General features: G+C 28.7%; 3 protein-coding genes across 3 annotated transcripts; 1 reads left to right on the top strand and 2 right to left on the bottom strand.

Annotated features, from left to right (window-relative positions):
- Window positions 1–568: 568 nt before the first annotated feature.
- On the bottom strand, window positions 569–4,128 carry OCT59_013161 (uncharacterized protein; the record flags this gene model as incomplete). The annotated part of the gene is made up of 3 exons (XM_066140638.1): window positions 569–589; window positions 1,590–1,948; window positions 3,156–4,128. 3 exons carry the CDS (start codon window positions 4,126–4,128, stop codon window positions 569–571), a joined length of 1,353 nt encoding a protein of 450 aa, XP_066001504.1.
- Window positions 4,129–4,808: 680 nt separating this feature from the next.
- OCT59_013160 (uncharacterized protein) lies at window positions 4,809–5,180 on the bottom strand (the record flags this gene model as incomplete). Its single annotated transcript, XM_066140637.1, has 1 exon — window positions 4,809–5,180. The coding sequence occupies one exon, from the start codon at window positions 5,178–5,180 to the stop codon at window positions 4,809–4,811; it is 372 nt and encodes a 123-aa protein (XP_066001503.1).
- Window positions 5,181–7,165: 1,985 nt separating this feature from the next.
- OCT59_013159 (uncharacterized protein) lies at window positions 7,166–8,186 on the top strand (the record flags this gene model as incomplete). The annotated part of the gene is made up of 4 exons (XM_066140636.1): window positions 7,166–7,459; window positions 7,528–7,760; window positions 7,829–8,099; window positions 8,181–8,186. 4 exons carry the CDS (start codon window positions 7,166–7,168, stop codon window positions 8,184–8,186), a joined length of 804 nt encoding a protein of 267 aa, XP_066001502.1.
- Between the last annotated feature and the right edge of the window lie 7,946 nt (window positions 8,187–16,132).

The following is a 16,132-nucleotide window of genomic DNA, read 5'->3' as shown; positions in this document are numbered from 1 at the left end:
TGCTTAACAGCTCCACTATTTATTTAAAAAACGACTTTTTTCTCTTTTGTATGTGGGTAGGTGGGTACATTTTTCCTTTCTTTTATTCTTTTCTTTCGTATGTGAGTGGCGGGTACATTTTCTTTTCTTTATTCTTGCTTTTATTCTTGCTTTTCGTATGTGGGTGTCTTACTATGTTGAATATATAAACTAAAGTGTCCCAAAGTATTGTTAATATTGTAAAAAGATAATTAAAGTATACTTTAAAAAGAAAAAAGAAGAGACGAACTAAAATACCGTAAAGTATTAATATAAAAGACAAGAGAAAAGCGTATTTTTGAAAATAAACAAAAAAAATCTCATTAATAAACGCGAATTTTAGCTATTTTTAGATATCGCATACATGCATGTAATTAAAGTGATTTTAATTGGTTAATTTTAATTTATTATTACATCATGCATATGATTTTATTGGTTAAAATTTTATACGATACAAATTAAAATAATTATTTTATTATATTTATATAATTAATATAATTATATGGCTGTAAAATAAAAATTATTTTTTATCCAAATTCTATTTGTAGTATCATGATTTGGTAGTTGGCACCTTTCTGAATTACAATTATGAATAAAATGTACTTTTTGAACATTATCTATTACAGTAATTGGAAAAATACGTCTCCATTTATCTCCTGTTGCTTGGAGACGGTAAAGTGGACATTTTAATACTGAATGTTCAACCATAGTATCTTCAAACCAATCTACAACAATAAATGCATAATATTTGTTATTGTTACCCTTATGTTGAAAGATACCTTTGATTATTGCATAAGATTCTTCATGATCTTCTTCATAAATTGTGATAAAATCATCGAGATGTAGGTGAACTTTTGAAAGGATACCATTTTCTTCTTCAATCATATATGATGCAAATTTGTACCAACTAATTGAAGAGTTTATAAGTGCCGCCTCAAACTTCATATCCACATAAGATAAAAACAATTCAGTTTTAAAATTATGTAAAGTTAAAAGAAGTTTATCACGTTCCTGCTTTGGCATTCTTTTTTTTAATGAAATATTGGAAATAAAGTTTACTGGAGATATAACTAAATTAAAAGATTAGTAAATATAAATATCAAACATGTACTATTATATGCAATAAAATACTTACTTTTTGTATCATCATCATCGTCTTGAACTTGTTCAGTTGCTTCAGTTGAATATTTATCTTCTGTAACATACCAATTTAAAAATAATTGTCCAAAATTTGAATTTGTAAATCCAGTACAAGATCTATTAAATCTTGGATCAATACCACCATCTGCTAAATGTCGAATTGCAAATAAAGTATTGTAACGCTTTAATAAATCTAAATCTATGTTTTTGCAATTAGTTTTTGGTACCATCCCTTAAAAATACGATGGACCATTTCTTTTATACCAACTTGGGTATTAATAAGTGTTCCAAAGGTTTTAGCATGCATCAAAAGATGCATATTAACGTGTATGTTTGGTAAATTAACAAAATTTACAAAAACCTATAAAAAGTAAAATATTGTTAATTATTTGAAATTATTCCACATTTCAATATCAAATTTGTAACTATACCTTTGGAAGGATTGAAAACTCTTCTTCAAGACATTGTTGCAATTCCTCATAGCTATCTGATGTAAATTTCTTGTTAAAAACCGCTTTCATAGTTTTTGCAACATGTATCCAACAAGATATAATAATTTTTGGAACTGAACTAACTCGAAATGCATCAATTCTTTGTTGAATCATGGCTGTTTCATTACGTTTGATACTTGATTCTTTTAAAAACTGGTTTAACAAAAATGGCATAATCATAGCTAATCTAAGTAAATCCGACATCATAAAACTATTGTAGTGAGTAATCGGATTTGGTAAGCGAGACCATCTTTTTGGGATTTTAAAATTTTTCCAAATTTCGATAAAATTATCTTCTCCTTCTCGTGAAAATAATTCACAAGTTAATTTTAGTAGCCGCCCAATCTTTCCTGCAGTCGCATGATAAACATCCTGCGGCGTCTGTAAATGTCTTTCCTTTTAATTTATCTAAAATACTAGGTAATGATCGTAAACCATATTCGTACAAAGTTGATCTCTTCTTGACATTATAGTCTCGTGAGAAATTTTTAAGATTTCTTCGTCTGTAATATGATGATAACGTAATGTTGTTACGATATCCTGATTGTGAGCACTCAATGATTCTTTAGTAGTTTTACAAGTACGACAACCCTTATTTGCATTATGTCTAAATTTATTTTTTAAAAAATTTTAATAGTTGTCATAAAATTATATTATTATATTATTAACTAAGTTGAAAAAATACCTTAGTACTCCTGTCATATCGTTACCTTGAGGTAAATCTGCCGTAACAACGCCTAAACCAGCAATTATCCATGCATCTTGTCCTTGGACAGTCATCACCTTTCCTTTCTCTAATTCCTTCATTTCTGAAATGAATGGTATCATAAATTCGTCAAATTTTCCTCCAAATGGGATAAACCCAATAACAAAATGGTTCTTTATTAGCTTTCTTTGATGTGCTGGCATATTTCCAAACTGTACATAAACACCACCTAGAGAATGGTATACATTTCTAAATGTACCAAAATCATCATAATAAAGATCTAAAAACAGCTTATAGATTGGCATAGATGATGATGGTGGATTTCTAATAGAAATGTAATCGGATGGATGTAGGTATGAAAGCTTTACATTACGAACGTGCCAACGGTCATTACATTTATAAATTATTTCACTAATCCGCAATGAACCATCAGGAATATTTTGATGTTGAAACATCATCAATATAGTTACTTTTTCTAAAATTTGAGAAGTCATTATAATTAAAAATGGTTCGTCTTGTAAGCCAATCTTGCGGTAATAGAACGACGTTGTCTTGGTAACCCTTTTAAATTTCCGGGTAAATCACTATATTCCAAAATTTTTTGAATTCGTAACTGATAATATCCATCATGATTTTTTAAAATTGATCTTAATCTTCCAAGTTTTTTTTGACCATTATCATCATGATAGTAAACAAAATCACCAGATCGGTACAATACTATTTATTAAAAATAAATAACTTTAATAAATATTATCAATGATAATAAATTATAATTGTATCAAAGTGTATTAATTTATAACCTTCTGATATTAATATTTCGTGTTGTCCAAAAAGTGGGGATTCCCCCCATAAATTTCCATGCCAAAATTCTGATTTTTCTTCAGAATTAATGCCGGGTCCAAAATACATATGCTTCATTAGCATCGGATTATTAAGAACACGCCATATAATTTCACTAATTGAGAGTTGATACGAAAGTTTTGATCCTCGTGAGGTTGATGGAGTTTTTTTTGGTGAAATTTTAATAGACTTTGTTATTATTGGTAGGAGAGGAAGACGTTTTCTCCATGATTGGAATCTTCGGATATTTTTTACCACATGGGTAGGTTCAAATTGAGAATTGTGAATGATATCGACAAGATCTTCATATGCTTTCGTAGAAACATTATGTTTCTGAAGCCAGCAAAATAATGCCGTAGTTGTATAATTATCAAAGTACGGTGCAAATTGACCATTGCAGAACGGTATCTTGTCTTCATCTAACGCTTCAACGATTTGATGTATTTCTTCCTCTTCGTTATTACGTTCCTCTTCATCGTAATTACGTTCCTCTTCATCGTTATTACGTTCCTCTTCCACTTGATTATTATTATCATCATTATTACCTTCATCCTCCTCCTCTTCGTCATTGTTTTCATTATTATCTTCCTCCTCTTCCTCCTCTTCATAATTGTATTCGTTATCACTTTCTTCTTCCTCTTCAGTATCAGATGAATTGACATTATCTTGCGAAAATATCATCTCATCATTGTAGTCTTGAGGATTAATTGATCCATATGCATTATCGTCATCATTAATGTCTTGAAAACTTAAATCATCTTTATGATCATACTGAAAGTCCATGTCATCGTTATCATTATCAGGTGAACGTACAGGCGAACGAATTGCCACTCTCTCGTCAGAATCTGTTGTCTCATTAGGTTTGCTGTAAGAAAACCGATTTCGAATTCGAATTGGCTCTATTGGCTTGTTGTGACTATATCGTCTTCTCATCTTTATAACAATTTAAAATAATTCAAATTTAATTAGAATTTTATAAATTCAATTAGAACTAAATTTATTAAATACTATTAGTGTGTCGGCAAAAAAAAAAATGCAATTAAGTAATCAATTCGGTTAAATTACTGCCGATTTGGCTACACAAAATTTAGGGTCAATTAAACCGGCTGTATATGGTTAATGACAATTGGTATATTATCGAAAATAGTCATTTATTGAATGAAAATAAAATAAAATATATAATAATATAAAACATAATAATAAAATAAAATAAAACATATAATAATATAAACATAATAATAATTAAATAAAATAAAACATATAATAATAAAATAAAATAAAACATAATATTAAAATAAAATAAAACATAATAATAAAATAAAATAAAATATATTAAAATAATAAAATAAAAAATAAAAAATCAATGACGTCGGTGAGAGCGCCCGCGCTCTCGGTGGTAGGGAGATCGAGAACGAGAGCGCCTGCGCTCTCGGTGGCGAGGAGATCGAGAACGAGAGCGCCTGCGCTCGGCGGTAGTCGGGGGATCGGGAGCGAGAGCGCCTGCGCTCTCTATACTCGTATGTCCTACGATCCATCCTATTTCTCCGGGCGGCCCGGACTAATGCTTAAAACAAAGCAAGTATTAATATAAATGCAATGAATTAATGAAAAAATCAGTTAAATAATAAATACTTACGCTCCACTCTCCAAAACTCGTCAGAGAGTTCCTGGTGGAATCTCTCGTCATGCAAAGTCGGGGTACGAGTGGGATATCCTTCAGGATTTCTGTTTATTAATCTCTCTAAATTCTCGTACCCCGACTTTAGCGCATTCCATTTCTCTCTACATTGTTTTCTAGTTGGCCTGAATATGTGGTTGTTTCGTATATCACGAGCAATTCCACGCCATAATTGGTTTTGGTCATGTAACCTCGTTGTATGCAATAAGGGATGATAGGCCCGACGACGCTGAATTAAGGTCAAAGCAGCGTCATCGGGCCATTGAATGTATACTGGAAGATTTGCGTTTAAGTTTAATGCTGCCATTATTAAATATTATTAGTTTGATGGGGAAAATGTCAAGAAAAGGCTCTATATTTATAATAAATTTATTATGATTTCTTTGAGTTTATTTTTACGATCTTGTCTAAATTTTTTAGTTCTAATGCAATCATCCTTAATTAATTTATTTAACATTGAATACACACATAATTTTTTTTTGATTTCTTTGAGTTTATTTTTACGATCTTGTCTAAATTTTTTAGTTCTAATGCAATCATCCTTAATTAATTTATTTAACAATGAATACACACATAATTTTTTTTTGATTTCTTTGAGTTTATTTTTACGATCTTGTCTAGTTCTAATGCAATCATCTTTAATTAATTTATTTAACATTGAATACACACATATTTTTTTTTGATTTCTTTGAGTTTATTTTTACGATCTTGCCTAAATTTTTTAGTTCTAATGCAATCATCTTTAATTAATTTATTTAACATTGAATACACTCAATTTTTTGATTTATCAATTTATTTTAAAAATATAATTATAGTAATACTGCATTAATTAATATATATAAATAAAAATAAATAAACAAATTCTATTAATAAAAAATGAGTTAAAATGTTATCTTTATACTTTATAATTATAAAATATAATATTTTAAATCACGCATGTCCTTCCTTGATTATATTTCATATTACACTGCGATGATATATTACAATTATACTGAATTTTAAGCTAACCTTAATTTACACCGTAACGAACTTAATTCGATCTTAATTTACTCCGTTTTAGGAATATTATCGAACAATTAAACAAATGATTAGTTGCACATGACTTGTATTATTTGAATAGTTGATACTTTATATACCGATATTTGATTACACCAATATGTATTAAAACTCTTTCCTATCAGTAATTTCACAATTTCAATCAATATATCGGTATTTTTCAAATATCGTTGTAAGTCTACTACTGTAGATCCCATCTATTTTTTATGTAATCAATCCAAGAGGCTTACACTAAATAGATATGGCTTAGTTAGATAGGATCATCACATGGTTCATTGGCTCAGTTATTTTTCCGTCAAGAAAGATCTTGCGATCTTATAAATTTTTTTTTCGTACGTCATCGTATCACACATAAAAATGGAAATTCAAAACGTAATATTCCATTAATTTCTTCTCACTCCTTTTCTTCTACCGATCATTTTTCTTCTCACTCCTTTTCTTCTACCGATCATTTTTCTTCTCACTCCTTTTCTTCTACCGATCATTTTTCTTCTCACCTTTCCATTATTTTTCTTCTCATTCCACGTATAGCCTGAAAAATATAATAAATTTGAAACCGTAAAATCGATTTGAGGTAATCTTCCATGTAAAAAAAAAATTTCACTGAATGAAATTCGATATTGTAATAATTTATTTATATTAATTAAATTTAATTTTCGATCTTCTAGAAATCATAATTTTTAGTTTTCCCATCTCCTGATATTTTTAACTGATCCTGCATTCTACACGATACACAATGATATTAAGATCATGTATATTTTCCAATTAAATACTACAATCATAATTACAATAGCTAAAATCTCAAAATTATATCACGATAACCTCGCCCTTTTTTTTGTTCATTCAATATTTATCATCTACTTTTTTGAGCAAAGAAAGTTGCTTACATTTTTTATTCATTCATATTTTCTCGATAAATATCACCTACTTTTAAACAAAAAGGTTGTTCCACTTTTTTTTTCGCTCATATTTTTTTTTTATATTATGACGACTAAACGTAAATTACCTAATAAATCGTCTGATGATAATCAAGAAATGGAAGTTGAAGGAGGTATGTAGATATAACTCTTTTGTAAATTTATAGTAAGTTTTGCTTATATAGTTATATGTAAGAAGAATAATTAATAAATACCAAAAATATGTATAATAGGATCGAAAAGAAAACAAATTACGAAAAAAGAAGAGATATTGACATTGAGAAAGCCAATCCAGTGATTTAAAAAAAGTAAAATAGTAATGAAGCTGCCGAATCTGCCTGATAAAGAAGTTATAGTAGTAAATGAAAAAAGAAGTAATGATGATGATGATGATGATGATGATGATGATGATGATGATGATGATGATGATGATAATGATGATGATGATGAGAGTAAGACGGAAGATCATAAAAAACCCGAAGTATTTCAATCAAAGTCAAATTTAGAAATAGTTGTTTGGCAGCTTCGTCCGAATTATCCGGAAATTTTAAGATTGGCACTAGAAATGAACAATACGGATGTTGCTATCTCATCATCCAGTAAAATTACGGACGTAAGTATTAAATTAACATGATTTTATTATGTCTAAATCTTTTAAATAATGTATTTTTAATATTTTAGGATAAAATTCGTCTATGGGACGAAAGTGTCAAGTGTCTTTTTTTACGTGCAAGAAGTCCGCGTGGTGAAGTTTTTGATGAGTTGATAACAAAAATTTTCAAAATAAAAATACATTCGAACGAAGCTAAAAGCTACCTCGAAAAAACCCGAAAATTTTTTATCGATTTCAGAAATAAGTTTAACCAAATTATTTTAACTTCTGTAGAAGAATTTAAAGAAATAAGAAAAAACAGGTATTTATTTAATTGTTTCGTAGCTAACCAAATAGTGCTGTTTGTATTAATTATTAATTTAATTATAGAGCATCTACTGGAAGTTTATCTCAAAAGGAACTTATAGATTACGTTGATGAAGAATTTGTCCAAAAGATTTTAAGCCGACAGCTTGTAGCTGTTAATATTTCAGAATTAACAAGAAATGGAGGATTCAATACCTTGGTTGATTTCGTAAGAGAAACCTTTAAGGTTTCGTGGAACGGAAAAAATTTGTCCGCCGTTAAAGAATTAGATAATATGACCAAAAAATTAACGATCCCTTCTAGGAGCGGAAATAAGATCGTTGATTCTTTATCGGTAAGTTATTTTATTTATACTGTACTGATACTTCATATTCTTTAATCATAGTTATTAATAATAATATTAAATTATACATAGTTATAAATCTTAGCAAACGCTCTAATTTTTTTATAAAATTATGCATTTTATAACGATATTACATTGAATAAATTTAGTAAATTTTACAAGTAAATGATAATATGAAACATCATTATTCTAAACATTATACCATAATGTCGAGTGATAATAATATAAAATAAAATGGATGTATAAAACTATAAAATGTTTGTCTAAGATATAACACTTTCAAGTTTAAAAAGTAATTGTTGTTTTGTTAAAAATGGAATGGTTATTATGTGACGTTTCTTCTTTAATGTATACGGCCTAAATATCTCTATATATTTGACGTTATTATACAGATCAAAAAGAATACATTTACGTAACATTTGCGTAAAGTAAGAACTTTAAAGTTTAAGCCAATTCTGACTGGTAATTTACAAAATAACAAACACATTTCTTAAAAAAATTTCTGAATCAGAATACTTTTCCGGTTTTCATCGATTCTGCAAAAAATTGAAAAGTTCAGGTGATAATTCAAGAAATATCCACCTATAAAAGACTAAACAATTATCAGGTTGATCAAGTTCGTGTAATACCAAATTTAATAAATTGTCTGATTAAATAATCGCGTATATTAAATGATCGCGTATATTATAAGGCTATTAATTCCTAAAAAGTCAATTAACCACTATTTTATTTAAGACTATTTATTTTGTACATTTTTTTTTTTAAAAAAAAACTTTCTTTCTGAAAGTAGAGTCTGCCTCCTATACCGTCTGCCGTCGTGCATAGTGTGTTATAGGAAAAGGCGGACTTGAATTATATAGGTGTAAGCTTATGTTATATAGGCGTAAAGCTTATATAATTAACGCAACGAAAATCCTTTAATCAAGGGTTAAAATAGGCATGATGGGATATTCTCATATATCATGAGCTCTGTCTGTTCGAAGTGTCATTTTATATATAATTAAGTAGGCTTAAGTCGTAAGTAACTTTTTTATAACATTGATTATTGGAGAATTAAGTGGCAAAAATAATTTTTAGTTTGTAAGACTTTAACTCCATACCAACTTGTGTGTGTTTGGCGTATATTTTATTCCCTAACCCTTAGACCCACTCGTGGGTTGGTAGGTTGCTTTGCACTTCTTGCAGCCTATCTTTAATGGGTTTTAGGTCCACGTTTGCCCATTTAAAATTTATTAAACAGGATGTCATTCGTCCAAACACATTGCAACGTTTGTTGATGAAGCTATGGTTGTCTAATAAAAGTTCGCTTTGCCAGGCAATTTATGGTGGATTCAATGGATCAAATTACAAACAACAATAATGCAGTCATATGAGAATTCCAGGCCAAAGAATAAGGGTGAATTGTCAAAGTTGAGAATATATTTGTATTTTTTTTTTAAAGCCGTCATTCTCATGAACTTTTTCATTGTATCCCTAAGTTCAATGATTTTGGTAATGATGAAACTGCAGTTGTTTACAGGGGTTTCCCGCCAAACTTCTGAGGTGAATTTATGTCTGGTGTTTTCGAATATACTTATCCTTTTTGCAATAGAGTCGTAGCGAGTCTTCTTAAAGCGTACCTGTGACACCCCATCCAACTTGGGCAGTGTCGCTGAATCTAAAGCAAGGTACCCGGTTAATCCTCAACTTTGGGTTGATGAGTTATGATTCTGGAGTATTAAGGCATAATGTTTTGACTTACATCACCAATTTAACTCATAATTCTAATTTATTGAATTAGTTTATTATATATTTTTTTATCTGTTATATAATATTTAAACTAATGTATACTTTATCTGTAATTAAAATTGTTATTGTAATAAATAACCGGTAACTTAAATCTATTGAAATTAACTTTTAAATTAGATTACAAATTATTAAAATATTATAAAATTGAATTTAACGATATTTGATTGATTTGATATTTTTATAGATAATATCATTTTGATATTATTTTGATACTGAATTAATATTAAAATAATATTATATTGATATTGCATTTATTAAAAAAAATCATTATTGTTATAACAATATCAAAATGATATCGTTTCGTTATTTGTCAATATCGATTAGATAATTATAAAGTGATATCTTTACGATATCATATTGATATTGAATTAATGTTAGAACGATATCATATTAATATCGTATTTACTTTCTATTTTTCATTATTGTTATAACAATATCAAAATGATATCGATTTGATGTTTCGTCAATATCGTTATGATGTCGATTAGATAATTATAAAGTGATATCTTTACGATATCATATTGATATTGAATTAATGTTGGAACGATATCATATTAATATCGTATTTACTTTCTATTTTTCATTATTGTTATAACAATATCGAAATGATATCGATTTGATGTTTCGTCAATATCGTTATGATGTCGATTAGATAATTATAAAGTGATATCTTTACGATATCATATTGATATTGAATTAATGTTGGAACGATATCATATTAATATCGTATTTACTTTCTATTTTTCATTATTGTTATAACAATATCGAAATATCGATATGATATCGATTTGATGTTTCGTCAATATCGTTATGATGTCGATTAGATAATTATAAAGTGATATCTTTACGATATCATATTGATATTGAATTAATGTTGGAACGATATCATATTAATATCGTATTTACTTCCCATTTTTCAAAAAATTCATTGTTGTTATAACAATATCGAAATGATATCGATCTGATATTTTTTCAAACAAATATCTTTACGATATCATTTCGATATATTGAATTAATATTGAAATGATATCATTGCGATATCATAATGATATCATTTGCAAATCGATATCACCACGATATTTATTTAACATCATTATTATATCAATTCGGTATTGTTTAAAAATTCAAGGTTTCTGTAAAGAAGTTTTAATGCAATTATTAAAAAATCTTTAAATAGTACAAGTACACTTTGTGAGATAAAAGAAACTATAAATAAGAGACATAAAGAAAAAATTAAATATTGTTAATTAACAGATCTTAAAGCAAAATATACAACAGTTGGACTTTCACATCTTTCTTCTCAATTTTTTTTCAGATGTTAATACAGTTATTGTTTAATTTTTAACTCCTTTTATATTATCTTCACAACGATTTCAAATTTCACAATCATTTACTTATGAAGGGCAACTAATATTTTGTTCATTTGATGTATGTATTATTTTTTAAAAAATAAAACTATTGGTATTGATTAACATTTATAAACAAAAAACATTGTTTTTCATTATAGAACTCACTTTCTAATACTCCAGATGATAATTTTAAAGAAGATATAGTAGATAAACTACAAGTAATGTTAAAAGCTATATTAAATGACATAGATATATCAAATATTGTTGAAACTTGAAAAATTTGTCTAGTAGAAGGTATTTCTTAAAAAGAAAATCTAGTAGGCCTTTTTAATGATAGATCATATATTTGTACTTATTTGGAAACAATTACAAAAGGAATAATTTGCCACCATTTTTAGAGAGTTATGTTTTATTCTAATATAGCAAAATTTCATATTAGTATTATTCCCATTAGATGGTACAAAGATGATATTTTAATGAAATTGAATAGTAGTATACTTGAAAATTCACCTGTTCTTACAGTAGTAGAATCATCTGATATAGCAATGCTACATACAGTAAATTTCACTTTTCAAAATTTAAAAAAGCATTTTCAAGAATTTTATAATAACGAAATTATTCAACAAATTATTTCTAAAAGAAATAAATTTGGAATAGCATTTTTAACTGCAAAAACTGCAATTAATATTGCATTAAAAACTGGATGTGATAACGAATTAGTAAAATTGTTAAGAAAATTTATTTTAACTAAACAAAAAAGTTGAAATGCAGTTGATTTAGAAAATAATATGAAAGTAGAAAATATTGAACATAACGAAAATTAAAATAATATACTTCCTTTACAATAACAACTAATTGATATAATAGCAGATCCTTATATTTATAATAATTAGCAAACGACCTTCAACAATATCCTTCACCAACCATCACAAAAACAATATATATAGCTATACTTTCTGATTAAGCAACAACATAAATTACCAATCAAAAAGCTCTCTGGAGATTTTTGGATTAGATCACGTGCTCTACTGGATGCATTTTTAATTACATTCCTGAATCTTCTGATGGTACAATAAACAATTATCAAATATGACTTACCCTTTTTCTTTTATTTATATCCAGAACAGTTGACCAATCACGATTTCCTTAATGATTTCAATAGTGTCACTTTCGGCTCAACATTTACCCGATACTGTAGAACAAATCATGGATTTATCTTTAAACATCTATCGTGTACACGCTTAAGCCTCATCTTTCTTTACTCCAAGAAAGAAGAAAAACCACGATAAACATACCAGTAGACTCATTCTATCTCAGGATTTTTGTGTTTCTTTTATTTTTAATATAGATTTTTTTAATTTCTTATTTTAGTTAGTTTTTTTATTTTTATTTTTTTTATTACTTATATATTTTTTTGGATAGAGTTTTCAGACGGTGACTACATATTATTATGATATGGAGGAAGCTACTAGTATTTGGATTTTTTAACTGTGTGTCTTAAGGTTGCTTGCCGAAACCTAGGGGTTTAGGCAAGATGGCGTTTCGCCGAAAAGCAAAATTTTGCCGAAACTATATTAAAATTATATTAAAAAACTGGCGAAACTTTGGAGAAAGGTGAAACTGCCGAAATTTATTATAAATGCTGAAACTGCCGAAACTCTGCCGAAACTATAATAAATCTATAGTAAAATTTTGACGAAACTAATCGTAGGATTTTGAAGAGGTTTAGACAAGCAACCTTAGTGTGTCTGGACATCTGATAGTAGATACCTTATCTCATTACGATTTTCAAACTTCCTTCTGCAAATGGGGTCTCATCCATTCTCAACTAGCAATATCCAATAAGTATACAGATTCTACTATTTACAGCAAGTTGGTCCTTGATTATTACTTTGTGGTCGCAGGATCCTATGACTTAGTTAGATGGAATTGCTCAACCCCGTAGCTAGTTGATTTATGGGAAAAGGAACGATCTGGATTTGTTAATTTCTTTGACTTTGCAGAATTCTTAAAAATTGTTATTTTTTTCTTTTTTTTTTTTTTTACTTGTAATGTAGTGGGTCCTGTGATCGCACCCTTGTGAAGAAAGAGAGGCATTTTTGCTAAGATAGGATATTACAAATATTTCTTACTTTCTGAGCAGAACGTATCATTTGACAGTGTACATGTGGGTGCTTTTCAGTATGACGAGTAGTTTGGTAGTTCATAATATTAGATTATAGTTTAGAGTTTTACTTTTGTATCATACTTTAACAATTATTTTAATAAACTATCAAGTGCATTGCAATTAAAAAAAAAAAATAATAATAATTAGCAAAAATATATTACAATCAAACCTTCATATGTTTACTTTTTATATAATCACAAATAATTCTTAATAAGTATTTATTTTTTCAAAATGGATTTATATAATATAAATTTACTTTTTTATAATTACAAATTAATTATAATTACTATTACATTATTAATCTTAATATACTGTTATCCTGTCAATGATTAAAACTAACTGAAAAACTTTAACACTTTAACAGGTTAACTGGAGTTTAATTTAATAGGAGAGTCTTAAGTTGATTACATGAAATGACATTAGATGTTCTATTAAAGAAAATAGGTTTTTATTAAAATAATGTAAGATTTTAGATATGACAAAAAATATAGATAATCTCTTGATTGCAAAATTAACTATCTTGAATTATATTACTGGAAATAATACTCTTTTCATATAACTTGAAAATTACAATACAATTCTTAAATTATCTGTAAACTTTAATTTGATAAAATCCTAATACTATTTATAATAAAATAGGACCCCGGAATTCTCTAATACAGGTCATAAGTCACACTTTTGGTTTAACAAAGCTTGTGCTTGAATTTTATTAATTTTTGCCGTAAGTAACTTTAGAGAATACCAGGTATTCAAGAAAGAAGCACAACAAAGTGCAGAACTAACTAATACAAGAACAAATAATCTTCTGAAAAAAAAATATATAAAAAGAAATGCAAGATTATAAACCCAACACCCTTTCTATATAAATTACTACAGCTATCCTCCGTATTATATCTCAAACCCGGTAGAATTGACTATGCTATACGTACACAGTGAGACCTCCCGCTACATTTAAAGATCGAAAAATCCCAAGTCATACTTTCGGGCAAACATGGCATAGTAGCCTTTATCTTTATTAATTATTTATCAAACTTTTACAAATTTACATATAAGAAAAAGAAAAGAAAATAGAATAAAAACTAACTAAAAACAAAGCTATATAGTCTCCTAGAAAGAAATTAAAATTAAAAGAAAGTTCAAAAGAAAATTCGCTAATACTAACACTTCCTAGATCTCCCTCCTTGATATATTCCAACCAAAGTAGAAGCAACTATGCTAACAAAATAACGGATGACGTGCTTACTATTAAAATCGACGCTCCATCCTGCAAAAGCGGTTATTAAGTAGCACCGTTAGACGACCCATAAAACCCGAAATGTGATTAAACCAAGATAATCCATATTGCATCGAGTTTTTTAACCAATCGGTTCTGAAGTCACGTGAATCAACATGGGTTGGAGGTGGTAAAGACGAGTAAGGTAAATAAGAAGATTTGGGCAAACCTTTAGGCCTTGAGGATTGTTTAAGTTTTGGAGAAATGTTCATCGTATGTTCCCATAATCCTTTATCATACGAACGCGGATTCCAAATTCGTTTACGGAATTTGTTGACAAAATTGTTATGTATGGCAGCAACCACATTCATAGCAGAGAGGCGAGGAATACCTAAGGATTCAAAAACTTCCAAAAAGGCGGTAGGCAAACAGCCACGGACAAGACTATAGGAAGACCAGTTGTTTGATGAAAAAGTCCAGCAAGGGAGGGAAGTAACTCTATTAATTGAAGAAGAGTAATCACAATTGGCATTATCACCCGCTTCTTTAATTTTTTGGATAAGGTAATGGAGATATGACGTTAAAATTTGGTGTAATTTAACGTGGCGCTTTTTGCATAAAAATAAGTGCATAAAATCTTCTAAGTGGTCTTCACAAGAACGACAGGTTAGAATCTCTACGTATAAATCAGGTTGTGTTCTTTTCAACGATTCCAAAGTAGGTAAGTCTTCCAGAAAAAGTTGAAATTTCAACGTGTGATGTCTAGAGACATTTTCCTTAGTGAAGGAATTATCAAATTTGGGTTGGAACATTAACGTATGCCAGGTAAGAGCCCAGTCAACCACGTATTGGGATGGATCTGTTAAAAGAGAAAATAAAAGAAGCGAGAAAGAGCTAAAAGGTCTTTCATATACAACATCTGATGATATTGTTTAAACAGATGTCTTGGGTTGGATTCACAGACCATGTCATCATAAGACATAATATAATCATGAACTGCGGCAAGATCGAGACGGGAGATAAGAATAGCATCGTCAGATGTATGGGCAGTATTGGCAAGAGAGTCAGCGAAGTCATTCCAATAAAAATTAGAGTGAGCTTTAACCTTAAAGGGTAAGACTGAAAGTTGTTTATCCACAATCAGTTGTTGAATGATGGCCCAAAGTTCAAAATTGGTAGTCTTATAATAAAGACGAGAATCTGAATAATCAGATAAGAGACAATGTTTCAAACCCTCGATGGAAGATTGTGAATCTGTATAAATATGAACAACAGAATTGACAGGAGAGGCTGATAAGGCAGCATAAATAGCAGCAGCTTCAGCACGAGAAGAAGAAGGCCAATCGTGAATAATACCCCGCTTATAAGTGGCAATGGAATTAAGAAAGCCAGAATCTTTGACAATTTGAACCCAGCCCCATCCCATAGAAACATCACTAGTTCCTAAATTGATAAGAGAACCATCAGTGTAAAAGGTATATTGTGAGTCTGGAGAAAGCACGACCGA

Source organism: Rhizophagus irregularis, chromosome 20, assembly GCF_026210795.1.
Source record: "Rhizophagus irregularis chromosome 20, complete sequence".
Taxonomy (NCBI): domain Eukaryota; kingdom Fungi; phylum Glomeromycota; class Glomeromycetes; order Glomerales; family Glomeraceae; genus Rhizophagus; species Rhizophagus irregularis.
This window is presented reverse-complemented; position numbering and strand designations above follow the sequence as displayed.